The sequence below is a fragment of the Mustelus asterias genome, chromosome 14 (assembly GCF_964213995.1).
Source record: "Mustelus asterias chromosome 14, sMusAst1.hap1.1, whole genome shotgun sequence".
Taxonomy (NCBI): Eukaryota; Metazoa; Chordata; class Chondrichthyes; order Carcharhiniformes; family Triakidae; genus Mustelus; species Mustelus asterias.
Genome location: NC_135814.1, coordinates 94,901,536 through 94,914,346, shown reverse-complemented (window position 1 = coordinate 94,914,346; position 12,811 = coordinate 94,901,536). Strand labels below are relative to the sequence as shown.

The 12,811-nt window shown below is 53.3% G+C and overlaps 1 protein-coding gene across 1 annotated transcript in view; it reads left to right on the top strand.

Moving 5' to 3' along the window:
- Positions 1-12,811, top strand: part of LOC144503882 (fibronectin-like) — a 153,952-nt gene that overhangs the window by 126,876 nt on the left and 14,265 nt on the right. The window contains exons 33-38 of the mRNA XM_078228909.1: positions 1,681-1,768; positions 3,121-3,297; positions 4,103-4,192; positions 5,987-6,166; positions 8,384-8,473; positions 10,670-11,004. Coding sequence (XP_078085035.1) covers positions 1,681-1,768; positions 3,121-3,297; positions 4,103-4,192; positions 5,987-6,166; positions 8,384-8,473; positions 10,670-11,004 — 960 coding nt within the window. The remainder of the gene's footprint in view (positions 1-1,680; positions 1,769-3,120; positions 3,298-4,102; positions 4,193-5,986; positions 6,167-8,383; positions 8,474-10,669; positions 11,005-12,811) is intronic.

Below are 12,811 nucleotides of genomic sequence, written 5' to 3'. Positions count from 1 at the left end.
AGGAAACCCGCGCAGACACGGGGAGAACATGCAGATTCCAGACACACTGATCCGAGGCCGGAATTGAACCCGAGTCCCTGGTGCTGAGAGCCAGCAGTGCTAACCACTGTGCCACCGCTGTGCCATTTTCCCAATTCTGCATTATAATTTTCTCACTCAGCCTGAAAGGGAACCCATGTTTAATTTTGCCAATCTCATCCTTTCCACGCACTGAGTGAAGCTTTAACAACCTGATTTATTTTCCTGTTATTTCTTAATCATTTATTCCCACCCTGTTTTAACATAGAAACTAGAAGCAGGAGTAGGCCATTCGGCCCTTCGAGCCTGTTCCGCCATTCATCTTGATCGTGGCTGATCATCAAATTCAATATCCTGATCCCCCCCCTTGCTCCAAAATCCCTTTAGCCCCTAGAGCTATATCTAATTCCTCTTTGAAATCTTGGCCTCAGCTACTCTCTGTGGTAGTGAATTCCACACATTCGCCACTCTCTGGGTGAAGAAATTTCTCCTCACCTCAGTCCTAAAAGGTTTACCCCTTATCCTCAAACTATGATCCCTAGTCCTGGAGTCCCCCACCATTGGGAACCTTCTTTCTGAATCTACTCTGTCTAACCCTGTTAGAATTTTACAAGTTTCTATCAGATCCCCTCTCACTCTTCTAAACTCCAGTGAACATAATCCTAACCGCCTTGGTCTCTCCTCATCTGACAGACCAGGAATCAGCCTGGTAAACCTTCGCTGCACTCCCTCTGTAGCAAGAACATCCTCCTCGGATAAGGACACCAAAACTGCACACAATATTCCAAGCCTCACCAACGCCCTACACAATTGCAGCAAAACATCCCGATCCCTATACTCAAATCCTCTCCCCAGGAAGGCCAACATACCATTTGCTGCCTTTACTGTGGCTCAGTCAGTTGTGTGGCCATCCTTTTGCTGAATACTAAAATCACCCTCAGACTTTCTACTCTTTTTGATATCATAAGCCTCTTCCGTTAATCTCATGCTACCTTTAATTTATCTTGTTACCCATGGTTGGCGCACTTTTCCAGGAACTTTTATTCCTTAACGTTAGAGGAGCTATGTATTCGGAATAAATTCTCGATAAATAATTGCCATAAAGGTGCATGTTGGCACCAACTGGAACCAAATACAGGTCGATCATTACAGGGTTAATGGGATAGGCCCGATGGGCCAAATGGCTTCTCCCCGTTCCTGAGTCCCAAAATTTTAAATTAAACAAAATTCTTGACCTGTGTTCCTCCCAGAAGAGAGAAGTTGAGGGGGTGGGGGGTGAGGTTCAAATGATGAAGTGGGTTTGAACAGGTTGCCATGGCGATGGTAGTTTTACCCGTGAATCCAAAATCAGTGGTCGGAGAAATAAGACGGCCGCTGTATCAATCCGGTGGGAAATTCGGGAGAAGCCAGAGGGTGGTGGGAAAGTGGAACTCCCCTCACAGCCCAGCAGCCGAGGGGAATAGAAGGAATGCACTCGCGGGGAAGGTGGATCAGTACGTGAGGGAGGAAGGATTAGAAGGATGCGCTAATTGGGTGAGGTGAAGAAGGATGGGCCTAGGCTCATGAGCCGTGGGGATGGCGGGGGGTAAATGGTGGCATAGACCAATGGGGACAAATAGCCTATTTTTTTGCTTCACTAACGTCGTTCTTTTGTTAAATCAGGTCGCAACTAAATACAACATCTTCGTGCACTCTCTGAAGGACACCATGATTAGTAAGCCTCTGCAAGGGATCAAAGCGACACGGGACAGTGAGTATCCATCTGCATATCCAGGATTGTCTACACACATTCTTCCCCTGTCCACCTCTGTAGCCTCACCTGTCCCTGGGCCTCCCTGTTGTCCATCCTGCTACTGAAGCCCTCACTCCCACCCGGATTCCCCTCTTCCATTGCCCTGGCCGGCCAACCCTCCCGCCTCACACCCTCTGTAAGGGCGAGATGATCCGAAAATCTGCTTCCCTATGTCCCGACCCGCACTGTTGTGTCACCACCCTTCTGCTCGTTGGCCCACCTTGCTGGCCGGACAACACCTCGATATTTAACTTCTCGCTGTAGCTAACTCTGCGACTCTATATTGGGCTAGTTTGGTTTAGGAAACCTGGTCGGCGTGGACAAGTTGGGCCGAAGGGCCTGTTTCCATGCTGTATATCTCATAAATTCTCAGGCACCAAAGATCCTTAGACAGAACCTTCCAAACTCACGACCGCTTCCATCTAAAAGGACAAGGGCAGCAGATACATGGGAACACCATCACTTGTTCCCCTTCAAGCCACTCACCATCCTGACTTGGAAATGTATCGCCGTTCCTTCACAGTCGCTGGGTCAAAATCCTGGAATTCCCTCCCTAACGGCATTGTGGGTCAACCCACAGCACGTGGACTGTAACGATTCAAGGCAGCAGCTCATCACCACCTTCTCAAGGGGCAACTAGGGATGGGCAATAAATGCTGGTCTAGCCAGCGACGCCCATGTCCCACAAATGAATTTTAAAAACAAATCATAGAATCCCGACAGTACAGAAGGAGGCCATTCAGCCCATTGAGCCAACACTGACAACAATCCCACCCAGGCCCTATCCCTGTAACCCCTGTACCTTGCTAATCCCCCTGACACTAAGGGGGAATTTAGCACGGCCAATCCACCTAACCAGCACGTCTTTCGGACTGTGGGAGGAAACCGGACCACCCGGAGGAAACCCACGCAGACACGGGGAGAACGTGCAGACTCCGCCGAGACAGTGACCCAAGCCGGGAATTTACCCCGGGTCCCTGGAGCTGTGAGGTAGCAGTGCTAACCCACTGTGCCTCTCTCAGACCCTACGGGTCAAATTCCCGCCTGTTTCCTCTGGCCTTTTTAACCTTTCGAGACGGGCACCCTCCGACGATTCCGGCCCCTTGATTTGCGGTAGTGCCTCTAGGCCCCAGGCTCTGAAACTCCCTCCTGAAACCTCTCCCCCTTGCCTACCTTGGCCAGGCCGCCATTGCGGGCGGCTCTTGGGGCTCACAGCCGTTTCCGACATCACGCCTCGGGAGGGATGCGCAGCGCGGGTTGTTGTTGTTGTTGTTGTTGTTGTAACCCCCTTGACCCCCCCTGTGCTCCAGATGTCAGCTCCCCCAGGAGAATCCGAGTCAGCGGGGTGACGGAGACCAGCATCACGCTGCAGTGGCGCACCAAGTCGGAGATCATTAGCGGCTTCCAGATCGACGCCATTCCTTCCGGCACCAGGGGAACGGTGCAGAGGACGCTGGGGCCTGATCTGAGGACGTACACCCTCACAGGTACAAACCGACGGTGGGTGGGGGAGGGGGCATCCAGCGGGGCCTTAAAAACCTTGGGCAGCCATCACCTCCCCTTCTGCACTGGCTTTTTCAGCCAGCTTCACCACTGTGTCTCAATCGTAGAATGGCATGGCACAGAGGGAGGCCATTCGGCCCATCGTGTTGGTGCTGGCTCTTTGAAAGAGTTATCCAATTGGTCGCCCACTCTTTCCTCAGAGCCCTACACGGAAGTTTCCCCCTCAAGGACACGCCCTTATTTGGTATCTGTCTTCAACCTGCTGTGACACAGATCACAACTCGCTGTGTTAATCCACATTCCCCCCGCGCTGCGTCCCACAGTTACCCATCTGGAAACAGTTTGCTGCTTTAGTTGTTCTTATCAAAGCCTCTTTGACCAGGCCTTACAGATTCTCCCCTTAGCCCTTCTCCGGCCCAAGGAGAAAGGTCAAAATCGCCTCACGGGCTGAATCCCTCAGACCAGGTTCCATTCTGGCAAACCTCTTACCCCCACTCCCACTAAAGACTTTAGCATCCCTCGACGGGACTGGAAGACCCCGCTCCACGGGAAGGGCTGGAAAATTTAGTCTGTGGCTGTTTCTAAAGGCCCACAGTGTTCCAGCTAAGGCCTGGAGCAGTGACGAAAGGTTGAACATGAATTCCCTGCTTCAGAATCAGCCCGTGTCCGTGATCACGCGTGCGGTCGGGTCTCCCGGTGGGAATGCCGTGTTTTCTCCCTGGGTGTTGGTTGCATTGTTCCCTCTTGGGTTTGACGCGGGATGTTTTTCTCTCCCTCTCCTTTCCGCAGGCCTCCAGCCAGGCACCGAATACAACATCAACATCTACACCCTGAGCGGCGATTCCCGCAGCCCACCCTCTACAGTCACAGCTCGAACCGGTGAGAAAGACCACCCCCCACTGACAGAGGATGAGTCCTGTCTGTCGATGGTTGGGGAGAGGGTGGGGGGAGGGATGCTTTGTTTCGTGTTTTTTTTGCTTGATTGTGAACTGCACCCAATCAAGAGGAAATCTAGAATCCCTAAAGTGCAGAAGGAGGCCATTCGGCCCATCGGGTCTGCACCGTCTCTCTCTGAAAGAGCATTGCCACTCAGGCCCAAACCTCACACTATCCCCATAGCCCCTGCTAATCCGCATAACCTACACATCTTTGGACACTAAGGGGCAATTTAACATGGCCAATCCACCTTAAGTATATGTCTTTGGAGTGCGGGAGGAAACCGGAGCACCCAGAGGAAACCCACACAGACACGGGGAGAATGTGCAAACTCCACACAGACAGTGATCGAAGACGGGAATCGAACCCGGGTCCCTGGCGCTGTGAGGCAGCAGTGCTAACCACTGCGCCACCGTGCTGCCCACATCACTGAGTATAATCTCCACCCTGGCAACCTGAATGTCTCTGGGATGCTCTCTGATCTCTCAGTCCTCCTGTATCAGTGCTCTCTGCAAAGGGGGCTGCGGAGGAGGTTGGGGGGTGGGGAGGGAGTTTGGTTTAAACTCCCCTCCTGGGGGCATTTGCTCTCAGAGGCATCATCAGTGCTGCTCGGACTGGGGACATGAGGATTATTGGCCTCTAGCTCCACCTAACTGGGAGAAGAGCAGCTGCAGGCATGAGTGCGTACCCGAAACTTCATAACTCCATCAGGGAGGCATCTAGGAGTGCAGCGGACCACCGATCCTCAAATAGTGAGCACTGGGTCGACACAGATTTTGATATATTACAAATTAGTAACCTGTATCATTGACAGAGCTTAGTGTAGAGATCATTACTGACACATGTAGTATAAGAATCTAATCAGCAATGAGAAGGCTCCAGATGTAATGGAAATGGCCCCTTTTTTTACACTCCTTTCTGGGACTTGATTGGCTAGGCCATCATTAATTGCCTCTTTAGGATTGAGAGTCAACCACATTGCTGTGACTCTGGAGTCACATGTAGGCCAGACCGGGTAAGGACGGCAGATTTCCTTCCCTAAAGGACATTAGTGAACCGGATGGGTTTTTCCCACAATCGACAATGGTTTCATGGTCATCAGTAGAATTCTAGATTTTTAAAATTGAATTCAAGTTCCACCATCTGCCGTGGTGGGATTCGAACCCGGTTCCTCAGAACATTAGCAGAGTTTGTGGATTAATACTCGAGGCCATTGCCCCCCCCTCCCCTTATTGCCTCCATCACAGAACGGGACAGTGAGCATTGTCGGTGTGAGGAGAGATCATGGCTGGCGGCCTTACACTGCCCCCAAGGACGACGCTGAAGCCAGTCGCGTGTTAACGTGACGTCTTCACGTGACCCACCAGCAACATGTGGGTGTTGCATTCCTTACAGAGTTGATTTTGTGAGGCGTGCCATGTTTGGGGAATTGGAAGGAAAAGGGATGAGAATCTCTCCCCGCCCCTCGCATCCCCCGTCCATGTCACCGGTGAACAATCCCTGCCCCCAGTGCGATCCCTGCTCGGGAAACCAGAATCGCAAGAAGGGATTGAGTGGCCCTTGGGAGGGCCAGGGATGGGAGTCAGGAGCAGGGCACCATGTGGGGAGATGGGGGCGGGGGGGGAGGTTGCTGGGGCAGGGAAGTTGGTTAGGTGTTGGTTTTCCACTAAAGCTGGAAAAATTAACTCGTCTTTCCTGTTTCTGCCTTTCCCCCCAACCCCATCTCCTCCTCCACAGCCATCGATACTCCGTCAAACCTTCGATTCATCTCCACAACTTCCAGAAGCATTGTGCTCAGATGGCAACGGCCTGTCGCCCCGATTACCGGCTACAACATCTCCTACCTAACCAGGGGGCAGCCCATGTTGGTGTTGGAATCACAGCCCACAGCTGATGCCCAGGAAGCGATTATCACAGGTAACCTGGCGACAGATTCCCCCAACAGCCTCAGGTTGGGCCTCACCCTCTCGGTCAAAGTTCATGGGAAGGCGAAAATTCGACCAAGGCCTTTCCCAGAGCACTAAGTCCCAAACGGATTGGCCGCAGGCCCCTATGGCCTGCCATCTGTACTAGGCCCAATCCTTAAAGCACAAGAGGATCAGAAGGAGGCCATTTGGCCCATCGTGTCTTCTCCAAACCAGCATCAGGACTTGCTCCTCCCCCGCCCCCCCCCCCCCCCCCCCCCCCCCGGCCCCACCACACACCCCTTGTTTCCCTGGTGTCTTCCAAACGAGATTTCAATTCGAAATATTAAACCTGAAGTTCTAAACACAAGGCAGAACACTTGCATTTATATAACCCCTTTCCCATCCCCAAAGTGCTTTCCAGCCAATGAACAAATTGGTGAAGTGTAGGAAATGCAACCAACCATTTGTCACACAGCAAGATCCCACAAACAGCCAGGTGAGATGTCCGGATAATCTCTTCTGGTGAGGTTGACTGGGGGATAAATATTGGCCAGCACCCTGGGGTTTAACTCCCCTTCCCACCTGAGAGGGAAGGCTGGGCTAACATCCCAACCGTAAGGCAGTATTTCTGACAGTGCAGCTCTCCCTCAGTACTGTACCCCAGTCACACCCTCAACATCAAACCATAAGCTCATGACTCAGAGTGTACTGACTGAGCTATGACTGATGCCTGTCTCCATAGGGAAAGAGCTGGATCATCTGATAGGTCTGTCAATGAGCCTGTATGGCCCTGATGGGTCGGATGGCATCCTCCATCCTATAACTTCCACACTCACTATAGTAAGTGACTTGGCATGGCCCTCGGTCTAATATGGGCCAGCTTTTCTTCAATGGGCACTCGCTCGCTCACACGCTCACTCACTCACTCATGCTCCCTCGCCCGCCTCCTCGCTTCACTCGTCGCTCGCTCACTCGTCGCTCACTCACTCACTCGTCGCTCACTCACTCACTCTTCGCTCGCTCACTCTTCGCTCGCTCACTCTTCGCTCGCTCACTCTTCGCTCGCTCACTCTTCGCTCGCTCACTCTTCACTCACTCACTCTTCACTCGCTCACTCTTCACTCGCTCACTCACTCCCTTCATTTACTCACACATTCACTTCCTTCACTTCCTCCTCAATCCCTCCCTCCCTCCCTCCCTCACACATTCCAGGATTTGTAGGGGAGTACAGCAGAATGTTTGGAAAACCTTGGGCAGTGAGTGCCCGGATTTCCGATGTCTGCCATTGGCTGGCAAGACTCTGGCGTCTGGGAATATTATCCCCAGAACGTCAAGTCGATACTTTCATTGCACAAAGGTTTTACTTTCGATCCGACCCATTCCCAGGGGCTGAGGAAAGCTGGGAGATATCTTGACTCCAGTGCACTGAAAGATTAGCACCCTGGGAGAACAGTCAGATAGACCATGGGGTTCCTTCAACCAGAGCAAAGCGTTCCAGAAACTGGGAGTGTTGGCGATGGAGATCGGGTGAATGAAAGACCTCAGTTGGTACCTGGAGGTTGTGGGATCCATCTCCCACCCCAGGGATTGAGGGCACAACCCAGGCCGATGTCCGTGTGCGGTACTGATGGAGTACCATGCTGTCAGAGCTGCTGTCTTCTGGATCAAACACTAAACTGAGACCCCGCGCGCCAACTCAGATGGCCAATAAATATCCCGTGGGTACAACTTCCAAAAGCTGGCGAGTTCTCCAGACCAATCCCTGACACAAGGGCCGGGGTTCTCCAGCCTCGCTCGCGGCCGGGGTTCTCCAGCCTCGCTCGCGGCCGGGGTTCTCCAGCCTCGCTCGCGGCCGGGGTTCTCCAGCCTCGCCCGCGGTCCTCCAGCCTCTCCCGCGGCCGGGGTTCTCCAGCCTCGCCTGCGGCCGGGGTTCTCCAGCCTCGCCCATGGCCGGGGTTCTCCAGCCTCGCCCGCAGCCGGGATTCTCCCACCTCACCCGTGGCCGGGGTTCTCCAGTCCCGCTGCACTGAATGGAGATTTGCCTGAGCGCTAAATTCTCCATTCTCGCTGGCAGCGGCGGTAAGGCGTGTGAGACAGAGAGAATTCTGGCTCATGTCTCTCAGTCGTCCGTCCCCCCCCCCCCCCCCCCGCCCCCAGAAGTATCTGGAATGATATCCCTTCGAATGTCCTCCATCCCGGAGAAAGTTAACGCTCTTTCCCCCAACAGGACTGCAGCCTGGGACGGAGTATACCATCTACATCAAAGCCATCTACGAGTCTCTGCAGAGTGAGCCCCTGATCGGGAAGGTAACCACAGGTAAGGGATCTCTCCACAAGGAGCGCGGGGAAGGATGGAACCTTCCATGCGTCACACCCCGAGCCACTTTCTAACTTTAACCCACGAGGAAAGAGTTTAGTTTTGAAGAGTAAGAGGCGACTTGATTGAAACATGTCAGCTCTTGAGCCGGGGGCGGGGGGTCTTGACGGAGTGGGTCAGGAGAGGATGTTTCCTCTTGTGGAACAAACTCTGAGGTCACTGTTCAAAAATAAGAGGTCACCCATTGAGGACACATGGGACTTTTTTTGTTTCTCAGAGGGTTGTGAAGCTTTGGAACCCTTTCTCTGAAGGTGGTCGAGTCAGAATCCTTGAATATCTCCAATTCATAGAATCCCTACAATGCAGAAGGAGGCCATTCAGCCCATCAAGTCTGCACCGACTCTCCGACAGAGTTGGATAGATTCTCGATAAGCAAGGGGGGTTGGTGAAAGGGTATTGGGGGTAGGCGGGAATGTGGGGTCGAGCTTGCAGTCAGATCAGCCATAATGTTATAGAATGGCAGTGCAGGCTCGAGGGCCGAATGGTCAACCCCTGCTCCGAATTGGTATGTTCGGAACCTGCTCACTTGAGACTTTGTTGGAAGCCACCGCTACCTAAAATGTGGTCCTCGTTCCTCCTGGAGTTTCTATCCCTTCAGGGACAGGTGACACCCCAGCTTCCACTGGGATCCAGAACTTGAATCATTGAACCCTACAGTGCAGAAGGAGGCCATTTGGCCCATCGAGTCTGCACCAACCACTATCCCAACTGGGCCCTATTCCCATAACTCCACTTACTTTCTATGGTGCATCTGTAAAAGTTGGTGAGAGTCGTAGTGGGCATGCCGAATTTCCTCAGTCAGTGGTTGGTTCCTGGCCAGTGGTAGTGTGATCCGGAATGGACTGTCTAGAAGCAGATTTCCGCAGTACTTTCCCGAAAAGGGAATCTGAGGCATACCTGGCAGGGAAAGTGTTTCTCAGGGTGGGGACAGGGGAGTGGGCTTTCTCAATGGGCCAACTGGCCTCCTCCGGTGCTGTGAGATTCTCCAGGCTAGAAAGATCCATTGGAATAAGGTTAATTTGTTCTACCAGAGGCCAGGGACACAGCTCCCCCCACCCCGGGGCTGGTACTGAATTGCTAATGGCCACCGACCTCTCACCTCTGTGAAAGCTGGGGTAATGTTGGCCCGTTTGCCGCGGCACGCCCAACATTGTTGGCCAACATCGGCTGAGCTTTCCTGCCCGCTTCTGCCAGTTTCCATTCAGTGCCTCTGCTACATTGCTTAGGGGCTTCTGCACAATTGGTGATGGTCAGAGTGCACGCTGTGTGTGTGTGTGTGTGTCTGTCTGTGTGTGTCTGTCCATGTGTCTGTGTGTGTCCATGTCCGTGTGTGTGTGTGTGTGTGTGTGTGTCCATGCGCATGTGTCGTGTTTGTGTGTGTGTGTCTGTGTGTGTGCGTGTCTATTAGCGTGTCTGTGTGTGTGTGTGTGTGTGTGTGTGTCTGTGTGTGTGTGTGTGTCTGTGTGTGTGTGTGTGTCTGTGTGTGTGTCTGTGTCTGTGTGTGTCTGTGTGTGGGTGTGTGTCTCTGTGTGTGTGTGTGTCTCTGTCTGTGTCTGTGTGTGTGTCTGTGTGTGTGTGTCTGTGTGTGTGTGTGTGTCTGTGTGTGTGTGAGAGTCTGTGTGTGTGTCTGTCTGTGTGTGTGTCTGTGTCTATGTGTGTGTCTGTGTCTATGTGTGTGTCTGTGTCTATGTGTGTGTCTGTGTCTATGTGTGTGTCTATGTGCATGCGTCGTGTGTGTGTGTGTGTATCTTTGTGTGCGCATATCTGTGTATGAGTGTGTATGTGAGTGCATGCATGTGCGTATTTGCATGTACGTCCATGACCGTGTGTGTGTGTGTACGTGTTGGGGTGCACACATTACAAGCTGGTAGCTGGGGCAGTAGTGGACGGACAGCTTGCTGTAACCTTGCTGTGCACAGTAACTCTAAAAGAAGCTTTGACTTTGCGAATGAACGCTGCCGGCTGACCTTTAACCTGCCCTTGCTTCTGCTTTCCAAGCTCTCTTCCCACAGCTTGCCACTCTTGCCCCGCTTGTAAGCCAACAGCCCCACAACCTGGATGCCCCGTCGGTCTTTGTCCAGTCGGAGTTGTCCTCGGGGACTAGGTATGACGAGGGAAATGTTGTGCCGGTTACAGGCTGGGACGACGGTCAGAGGCCACCGGTCGACTCCGGCAGGAAGCCAGGTGATTCCGACGAGCAAACCCCCATCGAGAAGACCGGCGACAGCAGCGAAATTGGCGCGGAAGGATCTTACGGCCTGACCCCGGCCTGGCCCGTCCACTCGCATGGAGTGGAGTACACCGGAGGAGATCTTCCCGAAGGGACCGGGCAGTTGCCGGAGCAACCTGAAATCGTCTCGTCCGGAGAGGTCCGACAACCCAAGACCATTGTCTCCTGGACACCAACCACCGTCGCCTTGGAGTACCTGGTCACATGCAACCCCGTCGGTCAAGAGGGCAAAGCCTTCCAGGTAAAGGGTCATCCCTCAATGCACCAATCAATGCTCTCCATGGTAGGGTTGCCAAGCCTCCAGGATTCTCCTGGGGTCTCTGGGAATTCTATCCATGTATTCATTATAACTGTATTGGAGATGGCGGGGGGGTGGGGAAAGAAGACTATTTAACCCTCATTTGGAGATTAGGAAAACTTCAGGAATCCTTTCAAGAAGAGTTGGCAAGAGTTGGCAACCCAAATTGTAGATGTTAAAATAACCAGGGGAGATGGTGGGGTCGTGGTGATGTCACTGGACTACTAACCCAGACCCACAGGGGTCATGATCTGGGGTCATAGGGACGCGTGTTAAAAAACCCCACCACGCCTGCCGATGCAACTTAAATTCAAATGATAAAAGATCTTGAACTGAAATTTAGTCCCAGGAAATCATGACCGTGAAACTATGATCAAATGGTCAAAACCCATCTGGTTCCCTTCAGGGAAGGAAATCTGCCTCCTTACCCAGTCTGGCCCACATGTGACTCCAGAGCCTCAGCAGTTTGGCTGACTTTCAACCGCCTCTCTGAGATGGCCAAGCGAGGCACTCAGTTCCAGGGCAATTAGGGGTGGGCAATAAATTCAGGGCCCAGCCAGCGACGCCCGCATCCCATGAAAGAAGAACAAACTAGCTGGTCCTCGACCTATGTACAGCCATTGCTCCTCTTGACATGTAGAATTCCAGACAAACCAGACTGCAGTGGCCCAAGGACTGCATGGTGGCACAGCGGTTGGCACTGCTGCCCCACAGCATCAGGGACCCAGGTTCGATTCCCGGCTTGGGTCACTGTCTGTGCGGAGTTTGCACATTCTCCCCGTGTCTGCGTGGGTTTCCTCCGGGTGCTCCAGTTTCCTCCACAGTCTGAAAGACGCGCTGGTTAGGTGGATTTGCCATGCTGAATTCTCCCTCAGTGTACAGGCGCCGAGATGTGGCGACTAGGGGATTTTCACAGTAACTTCATTGCGGTGTTAATGTAAGCTAACTTGTGGCACTAATAAATAAATAATACATGCAATTGGCATGTTCGCTCCAGAGAGGCCATGATGCCAACTGTAGGGAAACTAAGGGCCCGATTTCACCATCGAAAACGGCGCAAGAACGTGGTAATGTCAGGCATGAGGTGATCTGATTCACACCCGAAACAGGCACATGTCTATTTGCATGCATTTAAATTGAATTAATGAACTGCCCGCCCACCTTTATCAGCATTTCCCCCTTTACCACCGCATTCGCCGATCCGGAATCGCGCCAAAATGAACCTGCTGAATAAAAGTCTGATTCGGGCGCTCCAGCTGCTGAAGAGGCGAGTTCAGAGCTTCCAACGGCTCCCTGACTCAGATCGGGGGTTAGGGGGTGGAGGGGGGGCGGGTGCAGGCGGGTCAGACCATTCTCCGGTGAGGGGGTGGGAGGGAGGAGGAGGCGGGTCAGATGTACCTCTCGGGGTGGGGGGGGGAGGAGAGGAGGGAGGCCAGATCACTCTCTGGGGGGCGGGGGGGGGGGGGGGGGAGGAGTGAGGCCAGATGGTTCTCTGGTTTGGGAGGGGAGGAGGAAGGGAGGTGGGTAGGATGGATCTCTGGTGGGAGGGGTGGAGGGGTCTGCTGCCACTCTGCGGGCGATCGGTGGGGGGGAGAAGGGGTCAGAGGGTTGTGATCAGTCTGGGTGGCGGGGAGGTGGGTGGATAAGGGGTCAGTAATGTCTGTGGGGGCCATCGCTCCCGCTTTCTCCGGCCCTGGAGCGATCTGACACGGGCGCGCTTTTTCAATTTTTTTTTTAACTGTGCACGCGC